Source organism: Rhamphochromis longiceps, linkage group LG6 (assembly GCF_057381845.1).
Source record: "Rhamphochromis longiceps isolate RC_006_pf linkage group LG6, R_longiceps_female_GT1.1, whole genome shotgun sequence".
In the NCBI taxonomy this organism is placed as follows: Eukaryota; Metazoa; Chordata; class Actinopteri; order Cichliformes; family Cichlidae; genus Rhamphochromis; species Rhamphochromis longiceps.
Window position 1 is genome coordinate 45,088,616 of NC_140562.1, and position 23,088 is coordinate 45,111,703.

At 45.2% G+C, this 23,088-nt stretch overlaps 1 protein-coding gene across 10 annotated transcripts; it reads right to left on the minus strand.

Annotated features, from left to right (window-relative positions):
- Positions 1 to 1,294: 1,294 nt before the first annotated feature.
- Positions 1,295 to 23,038, minus strand: LOC146668874 (uncharacterized). 10 transcript variants are annotated; one of them, XM_085408144.1, is made up of 56 exons: positions 22,697 to 23,038; positions 19,671 to 19,753; positions 19,497 to 19,567; positions 19,262 to 19,303; positions 17,406 to 17,843; positions 16,239 to 16,286; positions 16,108 to 16,161; positions 15,952 to 15,999; positions 15,723 to 15,866; positions 15,284 to 15,373; positions 14,318 to 14,392; positions 14,153 to 14,227; positions 13,981 to 14,019; positions 13,712 to 13,870; positions 13,493 to 13,564; positions 13,374 to 13,418; positions 11,837 to 11,968; positions 11,461 to 11,751; positions 11,327 to 11,377; positions 11,226 to 11,252; positions 11,124 to 11,150; positions 10,984 to 11,046; positions 10,793 to 10,897; positions 10,656 to 10,718; positions 10,496 to 10,531; positions 10,352 to 10,405; positions 9,682 to 9,753; positions 9,039 to 9,101; positions 8,887 to 8,958; positions 8,731 to 8,757; positions 8,610 to 8,645; positions 8,284 to 8,319; positions 8,078 to 8,194; positions 7,940 to 7,993; positions 7,765 to 7,848; positions 7,662 to 7,712; positions 7,480 to 7,542; positions 7,333 to 7,392; positions 7,205 to 7,231; positions 7,080 to 7,130; positions 6,906 to 6,968; positions 6,723 to 6,761; positions 6,094 to 6,210; positions 5,042 to 5,173; positions 4,865 to 4,960; positions 4,640 to 4,765; positions 4,478 to 4,561; positions 4,167 to 4,313; positions 3,919 to 4,077; positions 3,629 to 3,763; positions 3,410 to 3,547; positions 2,793 to 2,930; positions 2,577 to 2,711; positions 2,422 to 2,502; positions 2,269 to 2,322; positions 1,295 to 1,474 (listed from the first exon to the last, which is right to left on the minus strand). In XM_085408144.1, exons 3-56 carry the CDS (start codon positions 19,552 to 19,554, stop codon positions 1,425 to 1,427), a joined length of 4,743 nt encoding a protein of 1,580 aa, XP_085264270.1. In that variant the 5' UTR covers positions 19,555 to 19,567; positions 19,671 to 19,753; positions 22,697 to 23,038; the 3' UTR covers positions 1,295 to 1,424. The 10 variants fall into 10 exon arrangements, with proteins under 10 accessions (XP_085264270.1, XP_085264265.1, XP_085264261.1 ...); XM_085408139.1 differs by lacking the exon at positions 6,094 to 6,210 and adding an exon at positions 22,567 to 22,659 and having other exon boundaries at positions 19,497 to 19,564; positions 22,840 to 23,033; XM_085408135.1 differs by lacking the exon at positions 6,094 to 6,210 and adding an exon at positions 22,567 to 22,659 and having other exon boundaries at positions 22,840 to 23,033.
- Positions 23,039 to 23,088: the final 50 nt, after the last annotated feature.

Below are 23,088 nucleotides of genomic sequence, written 5' to 3' on the forward strand. Positions count from 1 at the left end.
GACTATTAGTTGTTTAGGAACAAACCCTGTGAGGAAGGTGGAGACTGTTAGGAAGTCACTGTGGTGACAGGTGGAAAGCATTTACCCGTCAGCCGGGTCATTTTCCTTGTTGTTGTTTGTAGGAATGATATTCAGGGATAAAGAAGGAATACAAGCTGCAGTTTTTAAGACAAATAACCGGACGATGATGTGACAGGGCGATCTGATTTTAGGGTTAGAGCGAGCTTCCCTTCAGAGTCATCTCCTCGTGTTGCTCTGGATTATTTCTGCTCGTTTTAAAACGTTGATGGAAATCCCGTTTCCCCACAAACACTTCTGCTTCACACAGATTTGACTTTCACGTTCTCGCCTGTTTCTCAAATTATTTTCTTCCACATTCAGTGTTCGTCTCTCCTCCGCTATTGATTTATTGAAGGATGCTTTCACAGAGCTCACCACCTGTCGTCCTCGGCAGGTTTGTTGATGGAGGCGCTTCACACCGGCACAGTGATACAAAGTGACTGCCACTGCTGTAGAAAATAGTCCCGAGGTGCACGAGGAGATGATCTCAACTGAGAGATCGGTCAAACCAAGTCACATGACTCCTTCACACCTCATATTTGCCTCGTCTGTATTTTTGCTGCCACACGCAGCTCAGCAGGTTCGGACTGTAACACTGTTTTAGCGACTAGCCTTAATGCTACAGACGTGGAGACCCTGCATACCTGTTGCGACTGCCTTTGAAGGAATTCTGAAGCTTATTAACAGTTATTGAGGAGGTGGGACGGCTCTTTATTAAAAAATGCACAACATGAGCTTTTTGCAGTTTTTTTATTATTATTATTATTAAATCTGATGTAATGTTATAAAAAAATTGGACCTGACTGGTTTAGGCCATCTCCTCCTCTGATTGGTTCATTTGATCATCTCATCTTCTTTGATTGGCTGTTATTAGTTAGTCAAAGGTGTTTCATATCATATGTACAAAAAAACTAAACTCGGTGAAGGAGTGCTGTGCACCTTTTACAAAACGGCCTCAGCAGTTATTTATGTACGAAAGCTGATCGTCCACCACAAACAGTTACAAAATTCTGGTTCTTAACTTCTGAATGTTGACTATAAAACAAACAAAAAAAACATCACATTTTATAACATGTATAGTTTTTAGAAGGCCTGTAGTGCTGATTTTCATTTTCATGTAAATAAACTTTTCTCTCTAACGTTGTGCTGTTTCGTTCTTTATATGGATCCCAAGACTTGAACCACAAACTCCAAAAAACATAAAATACTCGTTGGTCTGATGAGTAAAAAATGAAATGGTAACGTCACCACTGAACACCGTCACAGATGACATGATTCAATACGACGTCCCTGATTTCATGTGTTTCATGTTCAAAACATTTACAGTTAAAACACCAGCGAAACTACTTTCAGCAGCTCAGGCGTCAAACACCAGCATTCCTCTTCCTCCTTTTACTCGTCACTGCGAATTCTCCTGAAACAGCAGAAAACCTTCAGTTACGTCACTGACAGAAAATCGTTCCCACAAAAACATTTCAGTCAAAATTCTGCGTTTTTCACAGACTGTGGAAAGAAAAACAAACAGTTCTGGGTGTAGAGGTTTAGACATCTGCTTGTCTAGCAAAAGGTCGCTGGCGTTATTCCAGCAGGAGACACAAATGCCTTCGAGGTTGAGTCAGGAAAGTCTGCTGACTCAAACATGAAGCGTGTTGAGCCTGCATTCTCTCAAACGACCAGCAGGGGCCGACTCGTCTAGCTGCAAACAATCAGCCTCCAGAGAAGAAAAGTTCAGCTACCACTGAAATGCCAAATAAGCTGCATTAAAAAGCATGTTTGTGGCTTTTTGTTATGTTAGAGTACCAACCAGTGGCTGATGAAGGCTATGCTGAACATTTACACACAGCTTATTGCTGCAGAAGCAAAGGTTCGCAGTAACGACTGCATTCAGTGAACATTGTTACCAGTTTGACAGTTTGTTACCCCGAGGGCGTGTCGAGTCCCGCCCTTTCTCAGACTCCTCCCTCACTGACAGCCGTCAGCTCGAGGCTTCATATCAGGGCTTTACTGCATTACCATGCTGCCTACGTCCTGTTTGCTCACTTTGATGAGCTGTTTAGTTGCGTTTAAGAGAAGTGAGCACTTTGCCAGTTTTGGTGAAGTAGCTACAGAAATGTCAACAACATCAGAAGAGTCTGGATGGATGAACAGCACAACAGGCCAGAGGAAAACCTTTAACTGTTCTTTTAAACTCCCACGAGCAACACTGACCTCTGTCCCCTTTTGGGCCTCTGTAAACGTCATGTCCAGGAAGGCCTCGCTCACCTGTGTCCACACACACAAAAAACACATCTTAAGATTATAAACCGATGCGTTAAATGTTCTGACACTACCAATGAAGTCCACGATTTCCTTTTACTGCACCTCTCTCTCCTTTCAGTCCTGGAAATCCCCTCTCCCCCTTCTGGCCTGGTCTCCCAGGTGGTCCCACGATGGCTCCATGACCTGTGGAGAACACACTCGGTGGTTAAAACACATCCACATTCTGCTGTACCATGCTGCTGCTATATGTCCTTTACTTTTTATATATTCCACTAAATCAGAAACGTTGGTGTCAGAACCAAACAGTCTGCTGTATCCTGGTGGACCCGGAGGTCCCGGTGGCCCCGGGGGTCCCTGGATGACACGTTCAGTGTCACGGAGGAGACCACGAGCTGCAAACAGACCGAGAAGAAGTGTTAACCAGCAGTCCTTTCAGACGTGCTTTACTTTGGCCCGATAGGACAGTCACTCACATTTGATGTATTCCACCAGATCTGTGGCGTTTCCATGGGAATGAAGCCAGTGGCTGTATCCTGGATGACCTGGGGGTCCTGGAGGGCCTTGAAAGACATGTCTGTACTCCCTCATAATGTCCCGCACTACACCATGAGCTGCAGATCAAAGGAAACAGGGTGATACAAATGTCACGATTTAAGAGTGTTTAGCATTGTTTATTTAAAAAACGTCCAGCAGGGGGCAGCACCTCTGGATACAAAACAAAGCCTCACACATTAAACTAGCATTTTAAAGCTTCAACACAAGAGTCCACAAATCCGCCAGTAGTATCACAGTGGACACACCATTGTTTATGGGCTGTCTGTATCTCCCGAGGTAGAGCAGCTCATCTACTAATCAAGTTGGTGGTTTGATCCCAGTCTGCATGCCAAATATCCGTGGGAATGATATTAACCCCATGTTGCTCTCTGATGCATCCATTAGAGTGTGAATGTTAGATATAAGTGTTGTATTAAGTACTTTGAGTGATCAGAGTAGAAAAAAGTATATAAGAACAGTCCATTTACCATTTTATATACATAACCGTGCACTTCAGTGTCAGTTATAAAGGAAACCAAAGGTCAGGTTGACTTACATTTTAAGTATTCCACCACATCCATGACATTTTGTTGGGAACTAACCAATCGGGCCTCTCCAGGCATTCCTGGAGGTCCTGGAGGTCCTTGAACCACGCGCTCAGAGTGGCTCATGGCATCATGGAGCAGACCGTGGGCTGCATGATTTAAGAAAATGTGTTTAAACAGATTCAGTCTGAAGTCAATCATATTTTTTATAAAGCGTGGCGGCCACCTACATTTGATGTAATCAGTTACTTTGAGAGCCATACTGGAGTAGTCGTCAGGCAAACCTGGCTCTCCCTTGTGTCCTGGGGGTCCAGGAGGACCTGGTGGACCAGGAATTCCAAACATGGCGGCACTCGCATCATCACCTGGAGGAAAACACAGCACAGTCTAAGTTCATTAAACTGTAGCCTCTTCTCTACCCACGATTCTCTGTAACAGCTGTCACCATCTATTCCCCACAAAGACGTAGAACCAAAGAATATCTGGATTTTAAATGGGCGAAGCATTGCTTTAAACTCACTCTTGGTATATTCTTGTAGTTCAGCTTTGAGTGTGTCTCTGTTGAGATGGTCAGCAAAAGTAACCAACCCACTGATTGGTCCAGGGGGTCCCTCAGGTCCAGGGGGTCCCTCAGGTCCAGGGGGTCCGGGTGGGCCTGGAGGACCTTTGAAAGCAACATCTGTAGGAGGGCAGTGGAGAAGAAGACCAACAGTGAGACGCAGTTTCTCTCTTTGAGAAGGTGGAGTGAAAGATTTCTGTCAAACTCACTTTGCAGGTAGTCACGAATGTCTGAGCTGATGTATTTAAAAAATCCAGGTGGACCAGGTGGACCTTCCGGGCCAGGTGGACCTTGTGAGCCAGGGATACCCGGGGGACCAGGAGGCCCCTGAGGGCCAACTAAAGTCTGATACCCATCTAGTTGGATAATATATTTATTGGATTAATAATGGTACTAAATCACGGTGAACTTGAGGTATCTTAAAGTCGACCCACTCAGCTGGGTTCTGGCTGTGGGTCAACATTGTTTCACCCAGACCAAACCATCTGGTCTAACTGCAGAGATTTGTGATGCTTCTTACCTGGTAAAAAGTTTCCAGGAAAACCAGGAGCTCCAGGTGGTCCGGGAGGTCCAGGAGGTCCAGGGACAGCAAGCGCCTCCCTCTCTGCAGAGAGACCAGGATTATAGTCAGACACAACAGAGGACCTTTTTGGTAGGTCGCCTGTAAGACTGTCACACCTACCAGACATCAAACTCAGGACACGTTCAGCCACCTCCTGTGTGTTAAAGCTGTAGCTGCCATAGCCTGGAGCTCCTGGAGGTCCCTGTGGACCCGGAGGACCAGCAATGTATCGCCTCACGTCCTCTCCTGGAAACAAATGATAGGATTCATCACTTTTAGATTCTCATGAAACAATTTTGAATTTCTTTCATTGTAGCAGATGTTGCCTGTGTAGCAGAGACTTACTCTGTAAGAGGCTGATCATGTCACTGAGAGAGACGGAGCCAGGAGGACCCGGAGGACCAGGAGGGCCTGGGGTCCCGTCATAACCTCTGCCTGAACCTGAAACAGCAACAGTTACGGACCTTCACTCACACGTCTTGTGTACCATCCTGTGGAGCATTATCATGTGATTGACCATACTGTGGATGTAGGCCATGACTCTGCTGGCGACATCATCAACCAGCCCGTCCACTGCATGTCCAGGTGTGCCTGGTGCCCCCGGAGGCCCAGGAGGCCCAGGAGGTCCAACGAAGTACTCTCTGATGCCACCACCTGATGTCAAAGCACATTTATTCAACATTTTTATCCATGTGTAGATACCAAGTTGAAATACCAGGTTCAAACATAGTTGCAAGCAGCGACAAAGTAGAATGAAAGCTACAAGCAGCCATACAGTTCAGCAGGGCGCCATGTCCAAAGCGAGGCTGAAAGCACCTTTTGCTTTTCGCAGCACCTCCCAGTGTTCAGGTGATGCTCATGAGGGGGCGACAAGTCCAAGATCGTGGATTGGAAAATATTTAAACTCAAAGAATAACAAAGTGGACACATGACAACTGACAGCTGATGGTACAACTTTTCATGTCTTGGTCTTTAAAGAATTATTTTTTAATTATTGCTGCATCCTTTTTAGTTGCACGATGTTTTGTGCCATCTTAAAACGTGATTCAAGTATATGTACCAAATTGGAATTTGACAAATACTTCCAATTTTCCCAACTTTGTGGCTGATTTATGTTAGCTGTGATGGATGAGGACATTAAAAAAAGGAAAAATCTAAACCCTAACATCTGCGAGGCTTGGCCCGAAGATCATCTATCCCAGTTTTATCCCAACTGTGACCTTTGAATTTTTCTTTAATCCCGAATTTCATTTCATTGGATGCTTTAAAATCAACACGATCCAAGGATTCCAAGTTTCGTCATTTGTATAAAGCAGTTCAAAATTACATGCATAAACACAAGTCCAATTCTAGCCCATAGGTGGCGCTGGAGTGCTTGAGGCGCAGATGTGAAGCTTGGTGGAAAAAAAACCACACACAAAAAAACAAAATCAGGAACTTTTTGCCAAATTTGTTAATGTTTTAGTGTCTGCCATGGACTCCAGAGGGAGCTTCAAAGAAGAAGAATTTGATGGAGATGTATAAGAAAAGGGAGAAGCAGCGTGCCTGCGCAGCTTTGCCAGTGCACAGCTTACTCTTAAGGAATTCTGCAATGCACGGGGTCAAACCAAGTGATCCCGATCCAGGACAATCTCTTCCAGGTGGACCGGGCGGTCCAGGTAGGCCTGGGGGGCAAGGATTGAGCAAGCTACCTGGTGCGATAACACGAATTCCCAGAATGTCATTTACATGCAGACAATAAGCTCAAATATCAGTTTAAAAATATTTGCTAATGACAAGAACATCCACATCTTCAAACGCTGGCCGAGCAGTGACACCGACTTCTATACAGCCACAAGTTGTATAGTGTGCTGAACACTTTACAACCACAGGAGTCGCCCCCTGTTGGTTGTTCAAAGGAAAGCATGTTTGAAACAGTTTAAGTAACATTTCTAATAATCTAACACTGTCAAACTCACACTGGGAAGGCTTTAAAGAAAGAAAAAGGATCAAACTAGATACAGAGCAACTAATGCCCGAGGGTTCGGAAAATTTGGGTTTGGTGTGCTAGCAGCAGCTAATCAGGCAGAGACGAATAGGCTGTAAATGAAGGCTTTCCTTTAATTATTCTACACCACCCTGGGACAAATTACTTCCAATAATGTAAAACTGTGAGACTTTGAAGATACATCACAGATATAGCATATGTGAGGGATGACTTTACCTGCGGAGACTCCTGGAGGTCCTGGATCTCCCGTATCACCTGTGAAAGGAAACATAAATCAAATTAAAGTAAATTAGAGCCTTTTCTGAGTTGGAAGCACACGGACAGAAAGAAGAACCAATGTGCAAACATGAAAAGATAATGTCGGAAAGCTCAATAAGCTCAGAAATGATTTGAATTTACCTTTAGGTCCCGGTGGCCCGTCTGGACCTGGTGGGCCTTGAGTTCCAGGCTGACCTGGGAAACCTGCAATGAAAACCATTCATATCCAATCATAGCTCGACTGTTTGTTACTGACCCCAGAAATACCTCAGGGGCACCTGAACACATTGAGACAGTAAAAGGTTCCTGACATACCAACACCTGGGTCTCCAGGGCTTCCTGGAAGGCCTGGTTGTCCTGGTTCACCTGGAAGAGCCACCATTACATTTAGACTGTCTGTGAAAACCTGGAGTTTCTAAAGTACGACGCAGTTTCCTCACCTTGGTACCCTTGTGGTCCTGGGTCACCTAAGACGAAAGAATTATAGAAAACATTCAAACTTCAACACTGGCCAGTTAATTTTCAAAAATATTCAATCGTCAATATTCATCTGGTCCTCTGCACCTACCCTGTGACCCTTTCTGCCCCGGGGGTCCTGGAGGTCCGGGTGGTCCAGCAAAGAAGGTTTCTGAGATACAAAGTAAAGTGCACCAAATTCCATGCAAAGACACCAGAGGACAGTGTGTTTGTGTGAAATTAGTTTTCTTTTACCAACCTGATGTCGGAACAAAGCTCCCAGGTGCTCCTTTCTCGCCTGGAGGTCCAGGTTCGCCGATACCTGTGAGGACACAGATCGGTTTAAGATGGAGAAAAATATTCTGATGCTGCCAAAATCATCTTTTATGCTGATCATCTATTTATTTATCTTTGTGTCCGTGGAGAAGAATACTTATTTACCTGGCTCTCCAGGAGGACCTCTGGGTCCTGGGGGACCCTCTTTAGACTCACCTGAATGAAAGTAATAAAGTAGTATTTGTGTTACATATAGCTCTAAACGTACCAGGAGGACCCTGAGGACCAGGTACTCCAGGAGGTCCTGGAGGTCCTTGTGGACCACGAGATCCAACCACTGAGGAAGTGTCTGCTAGGTAAGAAAACACCGAGGACGTGTTAATATAATATGTTTTTGCTGAAACCAGTAGTGGATTTGGTGAAACTAAAGCTGTACCGCTCACCTGGCTCCCCCTTCTGCCCCCTCTCTCCCTTTTCTCCTCGCTCTCCCTTAGATCCTAAATGATTTTATCACAGGAAAAAATCAGTCCACATTTTTATTCCATCCAGATGCTTCGCATTGGACAAGATGGCAGATTTACCTGGTTGTCCTGGGATACCAGCAGGGCCAATTGGACCCGACAGACCAGGTGATCCAGCAGGACCTGGAGGTCCAGCTGGTCCTGGAGGTCCAGGGATGGCCACAGTATCAGAGCCAACACAAAAAGATAAACCAAAACCAAGTAAAGCTTTTCAAGCCCAAAAATGAACGACATGTAGCGAGTGTAACAAATCCTGCTGTTCTTACCTGGAGAAACGACTTTACCAGGTGTTCCTGGTTCACCTGAAACACAGCGTTAGGCTTCATCAAGCACCTATGCAGTCTAGACATATATCAACGCCGCCACCAGCTTTTGAGAAAACCACTCTTTAGTGTTTCATACATTTTAATAAGTAACAGTATTTATTAATGTCTTTGAGTTTTTTAGGGGAACTTTGGCTCCAGTTTTGTTCATCAGCGTAGCCTCACATGCTTTAAGGTTAAGAGCTCCAGATCTTCTGCCCTGTTGGTCCAAACTTTTTTCATTTTCATAGGAAATAAATAAACTGACTAGAAAGAAAAGACGACCTCACCTTTACCACCAGGCTGGCCTGGGATTCCTGCAATACCTGAACAACAGATCACAAAAGCAAAACATGATCATTTAAATATGTACATTTGAATCTGTACCTTAGTTTTTGTATATTATCATACCTGGGGGTCCCTGCAGCCCAGGGGGGCCTGAGGAAAAAAGTGTTATTGTAAGGCGTGAGAGAGATTGAGGTTTTTATCTCAGGTTAGTCAGATAACATTAAACCGAACATGTAACCAGTAGCAGCAGAGGACTTTTGGTGGACAGGCATTTGATACCTGGGGGACCGGCATCTCCAGGAACTCCAGGTGGTCCTCTGGCACCAGGAAGTCCTACTGAACCTGGGTCACCTACAGTTTATACACAGATGTTTTATACCATTTACAACACTGTGTTCTGTAGTTATTCAGTGTTTGTCCAAACTTCTCACCTGCAATTCCTTTAGATCCCTTTAATCCTGGAGGTCCTTGAGGTCCAGGCTGTCCGGGTTCACCTAAAAATAAAGGGTTGAGGTTTGAAGATGACATTTTTAAGTCTCACTAGTTATTTCTTGCTTCGTCTTGTAATAGAATAACCTCAACCCAACATACATATGTACTGCTAGCCTGCATTGGCTGACAACGTGGCACGTCCTTACACACTTTTGGTAACTTTTATCTCTACAAGCCAAACATGGCGAAATATCAGCATTCAAAATGACTGTATTTCAGTTATTGTTAAAGATGCAGAGTGAATCTGGGAGGGGCTAAAATCTAAAACTAAACTGCCCCCTTCTGCCGACAGAGTCTTTTTACCCTTTAGCTGTAAAAGGTTGATGGGATTGTCAGCCTGCCAGCAGGCGGGCATTGTGGAGACCAGAGTTTGTGAAAACGATAACTAGAGAGGTCTGAATCCTGGTGACCTTGACCTCAAGGTCAGAGGTCAATGTGCCTGATAATCTCGTAGGATTTTCAAATATTTAATATTAGTTATGTGCTGGTGGCCACAGCAGAGAGGCCATGTGAGTGAACTCTTCATGTGCAACAGAAGGACTGCGTGGCCTTTGTGGATCACAGACGTGTGCTGAGACACACCTGCCGGTCCACGTGGTCCCCTCTCTCCGTGGTCTCCTTTGGTTCCCGGCAGCCCAGGTGTTCCTCGCTCCCCTGCGTCACAGACAGTGGAAGAAGGTGGGGTGATCAGAGAGTTGTACAAAGTGGATAAAAGCTTATCCGTTCAGCAACTCAGTGCATTCAGGTACATGGACATGAGCTGCTGAAGATCAAACGGAGCACCAGAAGTGAGGAAAAAAGGGGATTCGAGTGATTTGGATCATGCCAGGGCTGATTGATAGGAAGGCACCAACTCAGAGAACTGCTCGTTAAAACTGAGCTATGCATGAACGCACAACAATCGGATCAAAGCTTCAGGCTGCTGGTGGTGATGTAGCCGTGTGGGGATATTTTCTGGGCACCTTAGTACCAGCTGAGCTCGCCACAGTGTAGCTGAGTATTGTTACTGAGCCTTTATGACCATAGCACCTGCATGGTGCTATCATCTTAACATGGACCAATATGTTAGTGAGACAAAGGATTTAAGCAGCAAAAAGGAGTCCAGCCAGGTATGAGCAAGGTGTATCTAATAAAGTGGCCACTGAATGTACACACGGTCTATGGATTTTGGGTAATATTGTCACAACACACTTAGAAGTGTCAGCATCCCAGTTTATACACAAGTCTAAAAAACCGAAGAGAAAGCGTCTACCTTTGGTTCCTGGAAGCCCCGCCTCCCCCTGGAATCCCTTTGATCCAGGAGCACCTGGATACATTTTGACAGATTTAATGAAGAAAAGACCGTTGGTCGACACAAATCAACACTTTTAATATAGATGTGAAACTGAGTCTTTACCAGGACTTCCTGCGGCACCCGGCTCTCCTGTGGCACCTAAAGCAGACAAGAAAAACATGCTTGTAGCTGCTAATTAGCATTTAACCTAAAACCTGCTAAATAACATTTTGATTCTTTGAATCTAAACTATCTGGTCTGATCATCACAAGCTTAACTTTACCTTTTGGACCTGCAGGTCCAGCAATACCAGCGGGACCCGGTCGTCCTGGCTCACCCTGGAATCCTTTCAAAGCCAAAATACAATCAATAAATCCTCTCATGTATTTAGCTCGCTGACTTACTTGTATAGTTTCAAACCTCTGTCTCCTTTGGCTCCAAAGCCAGGTGATCCAGGTTCTCCTCGAGGGCCCACCGGTCCTTCCCGACCCCTCTGACCTTGTGGTCCCTCAGCACCTGGTTCACCTGAGCAAAGAAGAGGAGGAGTCAGGGCTTTTTTCCTTTTAGTGTTGTCTTTACAAAAGTTATTAAATATTAATTATTAAATATACCTGCACTTCCCTTTGGTCCCCTTGGTCCTTCCAAACCTGGGTGCCCGATCTGCCCAGGAAGACCTAAAGCAGACAGACATGAAAGAAGAAGTTTGTCGGCTCACCGGGGAGGAAACAAACACATTAGTTCTGAGGCTTACCTGGAGGGCCAGACGTTCCTATATCACCTGCAACAAAACAAGTGTCAGCAGCTAGTTGCACATATTACACCGTTATTATGTGTACCTAGAAGTACTCCTCACCTTTTTGTCCTAATGGCCCTGGGTCACCTGTAATGCAGAAGCCGAGACGATAAATACAAACAAAACATGAATTTCTAAACGATTTTTAAATGATTTCAAACCTTTAGGTCCCGGCTCTCCTCTCTCTCCTTTCAGTGAGTATGCCAGAGTTTCTAAACCCAAATAAAGTTTTCAGTATTTGTTAAATGTCCAGAAATGGTTGAAGACAGCTGATCGGTGCGTTACATTTTCACACCTCTTACAGATCCTGAGCGGAGCTCATCCCTGACCAGCTGCTGTATGAGTCTTTCCAGGGTGGCCCTGTCCTGGACCAGGCTGTTTCCCGTGCCTCCGCCTTTGCCAGCACCATCCAGGTTGAGCCCGTTGTCGGAGTCGATGAGGGTTGAAGCGGCGTTCTTCTCGATGTATGTGGATTCCACCCGCTCGGAGATTTTGTTGCCAGAAGACGTCAAGTGACTGACTGACGCGGATCTGGTGATGGCTTCCAGAACGTCCACGCGGCCTTTCAGGCGTCTGACTTCTTCACCTGTGAGACAAGACGCAGGCTGGCAGGTAAACCTGTGCAGATCACTCTCACAGACCCCTGTGATGGTGAAGTCTTTCCATCTTACCCAAAGCAATGAGTCCAAAAAGGACACTGAAGAGGAGCAACAGGCTGAGCAGGAGGCCCAGGAGCCACTGCCACCAGCTGCAGCAGGAGCACAAGCCAAAACTGGACTGTTTCATGTCTTTTATATGGATGTCTGAGAAATAAACAGATTCATGTTGTTTAGTCATATTGGATCTATTTTTACATACAAGATAAAAATAAACCTGCATTCTTCTTTAACGGCCAGCAGGGGGCGACTGTTGCAAAAATGAGCCAGATTTTTACAAAAGTCCGGTTTCGTGATTTCAATTCAAATCAGTTTTATTTATACAGAAAGAAATCACAACAACAGTTGCCTCAAGGTGCTTTTATTGTAAGGCAGACCCTACAATCATACCATCATGCAGCCCCGATCAAAAGTTTAAGATCGTAACAAGGTTCCAAGTAGAGCTTCAACGTGCAACAAGAGGAAATGAGAGCGAGAAAAAACTTTTTTTCTAGCCATTTATTGAAAACAGCGTTTAAACTGAAACAGGCTGTTTTACACCTGTAAAACCTGTAAACCCCCCAAAACAGAAATCAAACATGAACTCAGTCATGAGCAGCTCCACTGTTATTGATGATCACTTCAAACATTCGTTGTGGCTTCTTGATTCAAGCGCTTCCATGAGGTGAGGGGGAACAGACGGCTGCACAAACACATCTACTGTCTGGAACTGTTGTCCATTTCTGTAAACCTCCCCTGCCATCCATCCTGAAAGTTCTCAGTTGGATTTAGATCAGAGGAACACGCAGGATGGTCCAAGAGAGTGATGTTATTCTCCTGTGGGCACCGTGACCCTGCTGCTGCAGTTCAACAACCCGACCATGTTCTAAAAGCTAACGTTTGTTTGGCTTTGCCACCAGAACGTCACGGCAGTGTGACTACCTGACCGAAAATGACAATGAATCCACATTTTGCAACAGCCTGTTTCAGTTTAAGCGTTATTTTCAATAAATCGCTCAGAAAATGTTTTGCGTCACTCCCATTTCTTCTTGTTGGATGTTGAAGCTCTACCTGCAACCTTGTTAAGATCCAACCGTGCAAAATATGATTTTTCTCATTTTTCAAGTGGTCCCCGCTGGCGACAGCGGGAAGGAAAAACTCCCTTTTAAGAGGAAGAAACCTCACCCAGGCTCAGGGAGGGGCGGGGCCATCTGCTACGACCGTTTGAGGTGAGGGGATGAAGACAGGACAAAGGTTTGCTCACATGTGAGCGTGATTCCTGAGAGTCTGAGAGCCTGCAGGCTTCACTGTTCAGCTCAAGAGGCTGCTGCTCACGACGTTAAAGCTGCTGTTTAGTTGATACGATTTTTCCTTTTGGCTTATTTATTAAAACATAATTAATCAACTTCAGATGGCCTAGGAGACCTCCACACAGACCCAGGCTAGCAGTTCCCAGTGCACATGTAAAGTGTTTCGCTTTGTAGCTAACAGCTGACGATGTGTGGGTAACATCACACCCTAAATATGTCAGAATATCTAAATCTGCAGGAGTTTATTAAGACTGTTAACATACCTGCATAGGTGGCTTTGTCTTTAGTCCCAGCTTTCAGGGTCGAAGCTACGGCAGAAACAGAGATGACATTAATAAGTGCAAACCAGGCGTATAACCTGTGTGACAGTTATCCGGCCTACATTCTGTTGCTCTGTCCACTGTGCTGAAGGATTTCAGTTTCTCAGTCTTCAGGGTGTCATCAGAGAACAAAGCTGCAACACATCAATGACCCCTGATCAAGAATCAGATCTTCAGGACCATTAAAGTAATAATATATCTACAAGAGCCAAACACAGCTGTGCTCTAGACCTTCAAATTTAACTCCAAATAATAAAGCTCAGATTTTCAGTTTGTGTTACCGGGTAAACTGGCAGGTGCAGCAGACATGAACTGCTTCCCGGTGTCTTTGGCCACGACGAGCCGCTCTGTCGGCTTGATTGGAGCGTTCTCCTTCTCCGTGAGCACAAACTTAAAGTCTTTCCCCGAGGCCTCGTCACCGGTGGGGCTGCTGGGTCTCACTGTCAGACACAGACAGCGGGACATTCGTGTCAGTGATGACCTGTGCCTAATTAAACATCTTAAATCTTTTTCACAGCCAGCAGCTGGAGCGTTATCTTCATGTCCTCACCTGTGCTCGTTCCAGACACGTTCTTCTGCACGCCGTAAACTGTGAGGAGACAGGAACACGTCCTCATTAAACAGGGAGAGGGCAAAGCTGTGAGCTAATGTGTGCGGGTGCTTTTTAGTGTCACGTCTAGGAGGTGAAGTGGGACAGACTGGATAAAGGATCAGTGCTTCACCTATGTGTGTGTTGGCTGCAGTGGGAGAAAAGGCAGTGGGAGTGGTCAGGTTATTCTGCACGCCGTACACTGGAGCTGAAACAGAGTCAAACAGCGTCGTTATCCGGTGACAGCGTGAAGCTCAGCATTGAACGCTGCGCTGTGACACGGCAGGAAAAGGCTCACCGGAGCTGCCGTTCTGCGCCGGAGACGGGCCGCCGCTCACAGACGGAGAGCCGAGTGTCAGGTTGTTCTGAGCTCCTGTACGTGACAGAACAGCCGCATTAGTCTTATCATCATTATCTGCCACCGACGGCAAAGAAAAGGCTTCAGAGGCCTGCACGGGTCTACAGCAGAAACATGCAGTGCAGGGCGAACTGAGGGAGAACATCACAGGACTCTGTTACTGCCAGAGGAAACGATGATACCTCCGTTCATCTATAACAGGGACACGCATGCAGCATGTAACATATGCAGTGTTTTAATGCCCAGCAGCTTTATCTATCCATGTCTTCAGTAAACAAAGGTTTACAAAGGGTTGCTGTGGCTTATTTTTCCCTTTGTTGTCTTTGTTTCCTTGCATCACAGTATTGTGGTTAAAATCATCTTCATCATCTTCCTTTATAGGTTTGTAAAGTCTGCAGCGTTTTCTTTTTGTTTGAGGTGAATTTAAAATGACGTCTCTGAATATGTTCAATATTTAAGACGATTTTATATTAAAACATTTATAAAATAAAAACAAGCTTTTATAGATTTTTCTTTTCAGAAACTGCCCCACGGTTTGTTTATAAACAGTGTTTACACAAACATTGTTTTTTATTAAAGGAAACAAAGTCTTCTGTTTGAATGGTGAAAGTTTTCGTCTTTCTTCACCAAAGTAAACGAACCTTTTCTCTATGCTGCTGTGCTACAAACACAGATCAGATCTGAAGCTTAAGTTGAACCTTGCGACCTGTCTGCATCACCACGGTAACAAGCTGATCTGGAGCAGGATTTTGAAATTGTGCGGATTCATGTTTATTTTTATTTACTGTTGCTGAAGGAAAACAGCAGAGGATCCATACAGAGCGTGAAGCAGAAAGTTTGGCCTAACAAACAAAGTTCGCGACCTCCATCCTCTCTGAGGCAAACACAAACCCTCCTGTCACCGACCTGGCTGGTAGAGGCTGCTCAGGTTGCTGTGGTTGGGGTTGCACATGTAGCTGCTCACAGACGAGCCACTCCACAGGCTGCCGTACTGATCTAAGAGGGAAGAAAGAGGAGATATTCATCCACTCACCTCCTTCTCACATGGCAGACATGTTTGGGCCTAACTGGGCCTCCTTTCAGCCCTCATTGCTCAGTCGCAGCTCTGACAAAGGTTGCATGGACTCGATGTGATCTCGATGTCACACCTGACAAATATAAGCTGGACCTGTTGGTTGAGTCCAGCAGTTAGATGCATCCTGGATCAATCTTCTCAATCCAGGATGGTTGTTGCCCGTCTAAAGCGTTTGTGTAGAGGTGGGCAACTCCTGAGGTCCACCTCTGCATCATCTCAGAGTTTAAATTGCTACACGAGTGACATGTGAGGCCTTTAAAGTGACCGAACCTGCACCGGAGCTGTCAGGCAGGGTCCTCGGGTCCACGCTGGCCTTCTTGGGGATGGGCAGCGTGTTGTTAGGGGACTGGGTGGGGCTGATGCCGGTGGAGCGGTTTCCTCTCAGCAGGCGCTTCACGTCGTCCAGCTCCGTCCCTGAAGCACAGGAACCGGTGCATTTGGACCAAACTGATGGATGAATGCTTTACGGTCTGGATGTGTGATGGAGGGCGATACTCACAGCTTCCTGTAGGAGAAGCGCTCTGCAGCCGGACTCTGATCTCACTCTCTGAAAGCAACCCAAACTAATCAGTTGACCTTTAACCTGATACCTTTAGATTAAAACAAAACGGTGTCGTGCTTCATTTTTATTGATCATGTGGTTTCAGCGTGTCACCTCGGCTCTGAGCTCTCCCTCTAGTGACAGAAGTGGATGGTGCGCTTGAACTGCCTGTAAAAACACAACGTCCAAAAATCTGTTATAGTGCACGTGTAAACTTTTAATCTGAAATTCAAGCATAAACTCACCATAATCCTTCCTGTTGTACTCTGGAGAGGAGTTTGGACTCGAGCTCTCTGAAACATAAAATTAAAGAACTAATTATTAGAAAGCTGGACATCCTGTTCCACAGGGGGCGCTATCGAGACCGTCCAGCATGAACGAGAACCTGAAGAGTCCAAACATAGATATTTTATATTCTTTTGTTTTCCTGGAAATGTCCATCATGGTTCAGTAGACGTGTTTTAGACAATAGTTGAAGCTCAGTTTCTTCTTTACAGTTTGAGCTGATGTAAACTCGTTTCTGTGAGTGAAGGTCATCGCAGCAGCCCGAGCAGCAGAGGGAGCTGCATCACCACAACCAGCCGTGGAAGCTTCTGCTGGGCTTTAACTACAACTATGAATACAGAAACACCGACACTGCAGTTCCTCAAATGGCCACTTGAGGCCTCCGGTCTCGATGGAGGTTCCAGGTTTCCGAACAAGCTTAGAGGTTCAGTTTTTTTACCTCTAACATCTGGATACTGACGTGCTAATCGTTTTCCGGTTGACTTCAGCTGCATATTTTTAATCTAACTGATGCAATAGCATCTAAATATACTCACTTCATGCTTGCAGTGAACAAAATGCTCTGCCAATGACTTATTTCAGCTGGACAAACAATTAATATGTTCACGAAGATAAAATAAAAAGTCTTCGGAGCTTAAAGAGAAAGTGACCGGACGTCTTTGAGTTTGTTGAAGATGTTTCACCTCTAACCCGAGAAGCTCGTTCGGTTAGAATAAATGTGATAGTTTGATTCTTTCTAGTAGATGATGTAAACAATTATTTTAGCTGTTTAGCTTCATTGACTCGAGGATTAGCCTGCCAGCGCCCCCTGCTGCAACTCAGACCAAACTGCAGCCAGTTAATGTGTGAAGGTTGAACCTTCGATGATTCAGGCTGTTTATGACTTTAGCTGATTTCTGTGATTTTTTATTAAAAACATTAATTTCATTAAAGTGATTTAACATGTTTACTACGACTCGTCATGTTTTCTACAGGAACTGGTCGATTCCTGAAAAATGTCTGCTTTTACTTTTTTGGCGCTGATTGTAATTTGCTGGTTCTGATTCCATAATTAAGCATCTTATTTTTTCACGTCTCTCAGTAACATAAAGCTGGCTTATTACTGCTTATTGACCTTTGACCCTCACCGTCAAAGGCCTCTGACAGCGCTGCAGCCATGGTGGTGATGCTCTTCCTCTCCTTTGAAGCAGGTGAAGAAGTGAACACGGAGGAGGAGGAGGAGGAGCCCCTCTTCGCCTCCCCTGATCTTCCTGAGCTGTAGCCGGGTTTGTTCACGGTGGAAACTGTCACAGCGCCCAAACCTCCGTCCCTTTTCGCCCCCTCTCTGCCACCGCTTCCTGCACTGTAGGACATGTTTGAGGAGCCGGCAGCAGCCCTGAACTCTTCACCCGACGCCTCCCAAGCCTCTGAAACCAGAGACCCTCCGCCTGAAGATGCAGCAGAGGAAGCTCCTACAGAGGTGGTGCTGATTCCCTTGCTGGATGTGGTCGCTCCAGAGCCTCCTGGTGCAGCTCCACCACCTGACCCACTGACACCCAGTGATGGACCACCTGAAGGCAAAGAGACTGCAGACAAACAGCTTAGTTAAAACCAAATGAATATTTTTCCTTCTTTAATCTTTGTTTTTCTTGTCATCGGTTCAGTAATTTATCAAACTGTCTGCCTGCCACGACCGAGCCAGGCGAGGACTGCAAGACCGAACTGGCAGAGTTCATATTTGACCTTTAATTTAAAAAAGAAGAAAAGTAACAACATTCCTCAGATGATCCTCCGCTTGCCTCTCTGTGTCTCAGCATGCTTTATGACTGTGAGCCCTGCAGCCTCAGGTGTGACTTATGCCAGGCACACAGCAGGTGCTGCCCACAGTCGTCTCCATTTCTATTATCAATGATAAGCTGTCAGCTGCCAGCCTGTGCCAGGAACCACACGAGACAGAAACACAGCGGCATCACTCTCAGTACAGAGCAGGTGCCAGTTATGAAGACCTGTCATCTGAACACCTTTCAGGTCTTTCTTTAGTTTCGCAGCTCGCAGTCGTGCTGCTGTGGTTCAGCTTCATGTTCTTCATTTCAACGCATCGCCAGAAAACACTGAAGAGAGCAAAGTGAAGCGTTTAGCTTCAGCAGCACAACACTGACGTGGCAGCAGCTACACAGGCTCTGTTCTGCAGGTACGACTCCAAGAACAAACATGATGATTCCCGAGGCTCAGGTTTGGATTTGGATGAGTCGAGAGCTTCTGTGTTGGCACCTGTGGTGCAATGAGAGGATCCAACCTTGCCAGACGTTCAGGTTTATCCTTCAGCTGGTTGATCTTTGAATGTTAAACAACGTTAAAGATGTGGTTGTAAATTTCTGTCTCCTAAATCTTCAGTCTGGTTCAGTTCCAGCCGGAGACGCGAGCCTCCTGTGGGCTTCTGTCACAGGGCTCCGGTTTAAAACCCACGTGAGCCGCGCAAATCTTGTTCACTGAAAGTCTGAAAAGTTGATTTTGGTGAACCGAACAAACTTTCTGTGGTTTCCTGGATGACTGATCATCGACACACTGACCGAGAGCTGACTCTCCTTTGTCATGGATTTCTGTAAACCTGGTTTTGTTGATTTGTGGCCACTTGGACATAAACGAGACAACAAACAACATTTAGTTTCTTCATAGGAAGTTTTTGATTTAACACTTTTACATGTTCAAGTTTCCACTGCAAAAATAAAGGAAAACGATGATGAATGTGCTGAAGCAAAGAGTGGATACAGACTCAAAACCAATAAAAACATGTAATGATGATAAATGTGTGATAACTACAGGATACAAATGTTTTTCTTACTCGTTTGTCTCCAAGTGGAGAGAAAAATGATTCAGAAAACAACTTTATTCCTGTAACCTAATGATGATTAATGTGTTTGATGTGATTTGTTTCGTCTCCATGAATAATGTCCCTGGAGTTATTGATTGATATCCACATGAAAGTAAAAACATCTAAACTTACTTGGCGACGTCAGTCGAACAGTCTTTGGTGGTTTTCTGAAGACTGTGAAGAAATATTTAGTCGTTAATACGTCGTCTCTGATGCTCTCACAGGATTTTCCACCATGTTTCCCAAACTCCTGACAGCCTTTAACGTGCATTCACATTCAGTCCAAACATGATTTATTCTCAGCTGTGATTCGATTAAACTGAGTTTCTTTTAACCAACATTTCAGAACAAACCTCTCTGGTCTTACCTTTGTTTACGGCGCCTCTGCCTGAGCCGACCGTCCTCTCCGCCGTCGACCTGTCCATCCAACGCTAACTGCTGCAACAACACACATGCTGCTGCAGTCAGTCCACAACAAAGCAGCTCTCGTATTGTGTGAGAGATGAAAGAGCGCGACTCGTAAAAAGCCTGATTTTCTTACAGTGAAGTGGACTTTGCTGCACGCCCGAGGCCGTGTTTGCACACCGATATGTCTCTGAGCTCGTGTTTCTCTCCTTTGTGTCTCTGGTGGAAAAAGCTCTTTAGAATGATTGAAAGCTCTGCAGAAAGGACGCAGCTCTTTGTTCTCCTGATAAATGTGGCTTTGCTTTTAACAGATGGGACGAATGTAGAAAAACAATCCTCAGCAAAACTGAAGCAGGTCTGAGGTTTTACTGGTGAACTGGGAGGTGGCATCAAAGGTTTTCCAACAGTCCAACAAATGGACTGAAAACACCTGAATTCTCCTCAACTGAAATTATTTAAAGGCTTCCAGCATCAATGCTGAAAACAAACCACTGTGGCCCATCCGTCATCTGATGGAGGGAGAAGAACCGAGGACTGAGGCAAAAGTTTAAAGTCTACAGAAACCACAAAGGAAGGCACAGGGATGAGACTCTTCATACAGAGAAAAGAAGGGAGGGAGCTCGGAGAAGAGCCGTGAGACAAACAGTCAGGGAACCAAAGACAGGAAGTTGACTTGAGGAAGAGCGACTACTAAGACAGGAAGTGAAACCTGGAGGACACAATCCCTGACAGCATCATCAAAACTAAAGCATAACCTCACTGAGGACCAGAGACGCGTTACTGTAATCCGATTACTTTTTTCAAGTAACTTGACCAACAGTGCTGAGGTCTCAGGACTGCGAGTCAGTGTGTCGTGTTTAAGAGATGTTCACTGAAGTTAAAGACGGGTCGGGCTGTACTTTTACACGACGGCGCCCTGAGTCAGCGTAACCTTGGAGACGAGTGCAGAGAGCCTTTAACCTCCTAAGACCCGAACTCTCCATGCATGCATTTTTAATTTCTCTTCATCAGACTGGGACCTGATGAAGAGGATTTCAGGCCCTTGTAGAGCAAAATGTAGTATTTGATGTGATGTCCACATATGTGGACGCCAGGTCCTAGGACGGGACGCCACCTCACGTGACACGGAGGCACACATACAGCCCACTGTGACCTTCAGTGGGTCAGACTGGGGAAAATCCACTTCCTGTCAGTGTAAAGTAGGTTATCTGCACATTTAGTCCCCAAGATATCACAATACAAGAAAAGGAAGGGCCAACAGTACGTCTCAGTTTTTATTCTGCTTCGCGAACAAGTCCAGAATTCCTTCTTTACGTGTCTTGATGCTGCTCAGACATCCAGGTGAGGAAACGCCAGAAAGTCGATTCTGTTCATCTCAACGTAACCAAGTCAAAGCTGAAGGAGTGACTGAGCTGAGTGAACAAATGTCTCTCTCAGTGAAAACGTCCAGATGAACAGAGTCGCCTTCCTGGCCGTCGTCCTGCATGTTTCCAAAGCCAACTTTGTGACAGTTTAAATAAAGGTTACACGGAGCTGCTGCGCCCTGCTGTGGAACAAAGTGGTATTACAGAAAAGTCCAGCCTTTGTTTATCTCTTCCACAGGCCAACATAAAGTCATTGTTTCTTCAGGTTTTTAAAACACAAGAATTACAAACAGCTTTAAAGACATAAAAATACTACCTCGAGGCTTTGGTGTAAAAACGTTTTTAAAGCACCTCATATTCATCCTGTGAGTTTCCAAACATTTAAAAATACTCCGACTGTGACGGGACGTTCACAGGATCACACGTAGGAAACTCTGGGTCATTTGAAGAGAAGCAGAATCAACATGTACGACCTTTATATACCTTTTAAAATAATCCACTTTGGTTGCTTCCTTGTTCTTCTGAACCCACATTTTTAAAATCTCCAGGTTCATTAAACCCTAAACTGAATTATGAAGCACCGCTGATAGTTTTTTCTTCCCAATCTTGAAATGTAAACATTGAAGGTTTTATTAGAATAAAACATATTTAGAGACGGTCTATTAGGAACACCTGGACTGATTAACTCCTCACTGCTGCGATTTTTTTATCATCAACTCAAAAACATCTTTAAATTCAGACCCAAAACAAACAGCCTCTGTGGGTCAGAGATGCTCAGAGAACTTTGAGTTTTAGAGCTTTTAAAGGACATTTTAACTTCTGCCTATCTGAAAATAACATCCTTAGCAGCCTCGTCACTGAGATCGCGCTGTCAGCTTTCATTCTCTGGTTGTGTCTGAGCATTAAAACTTATTTGGCTTCATTTAGGAAACGACAGAGTTCAGGATGAAACAAACGCTTTCACAGCAGTCACCCTGCAAAGACAACATCTGATACCCTCATGGCGCCGACACCTCACTTCCTCGTAGGCCTTAAAGAAGGAAAAGTTAAAAAATGGTGCCCTCAAGTGTTTTTGTCACTAATGCCAAAACCTGGTGCCTCCAGCTCAGCTGATGTGTGAAGCTGATTGGAAAACAATGTTTCAGTGATGCCAGAGAAAGTGACGGGCTGGTCCGAACAGGAGCTTCTGTAAACAGCTGCTGGATATCTGAGTGCTGCTCAGCCCTCTCAGCACCAGCCTTCTGCAAACCCAGACCAACATGATGCTAAACCGCTGGACCGGAGGGAGATGTTTCCACTGCTTCAGATGACTGGGCATCGTTTTGGAAATAAATGATCCTGATATAACAGGAGAATCTATTAACGGGGCAGAGTGTGACTCACACTCCCCCCAAAACCTCCTGCAAAGGCTGCACATGTGTCCCTGCACAGTTTAACAGCTCAGTGCTGGCAAACACACGAGATTCAAATCTGCTCATAACAAGAGCCTGGTTACACTTGGACAGTGATGCCACAGTGATGCCACATGAACACATGAAACTCTTCAAACACTACATGTATTTAAACATTGTGATTCTTCTTGTTTTTGTAGTACACAGAGGGTCTGAGCTTCCCTCAAACATTCACTAAAGTTTAAAAAGTTATTTTTCACTTTCTAACAAACCTTACAGCTTAAAAAGAATATTTCCGTCACAGGCTGGTACTCTGATCAGGAACACACGGGTCAACCAGCAGCTTTACTCACACCAGCCTCAGTCTCACCTGAAATGAAGCAGATGAAGATGAAGCTTTACTTTACCTCTCAGCTCGTTTGCGCTAAACCAGTGCGTCTCATCCTCCTCAGCACAAATAAAGAAGACGTGGAGTCCAGGTGCTGAAGGGGAGCGATGTGCATGCATGCGTGTGTCTGGAGAGTTTATGTATTAGCTTTGTGTGACTCACAGCTTCATCCGACAAGTTCCAACAAAGTCAAACGTGCTTTCATTTCAGCGCCTGACAGCCCCCCGGGGGCAACGGGAATCAAAGTTTTACACACTCGCACGAGAGCCGCTCAACAACATGCTGCACAAATACACTACGAACGCACTGACTTACAGCTGCGATTAAACCTGTTTGTGGCGAACAGACTGAAAGTTTTTATGTTGGATTAAATAAAACAAAAATTCTTCTCCGTATAAGTGCTCGTGCATG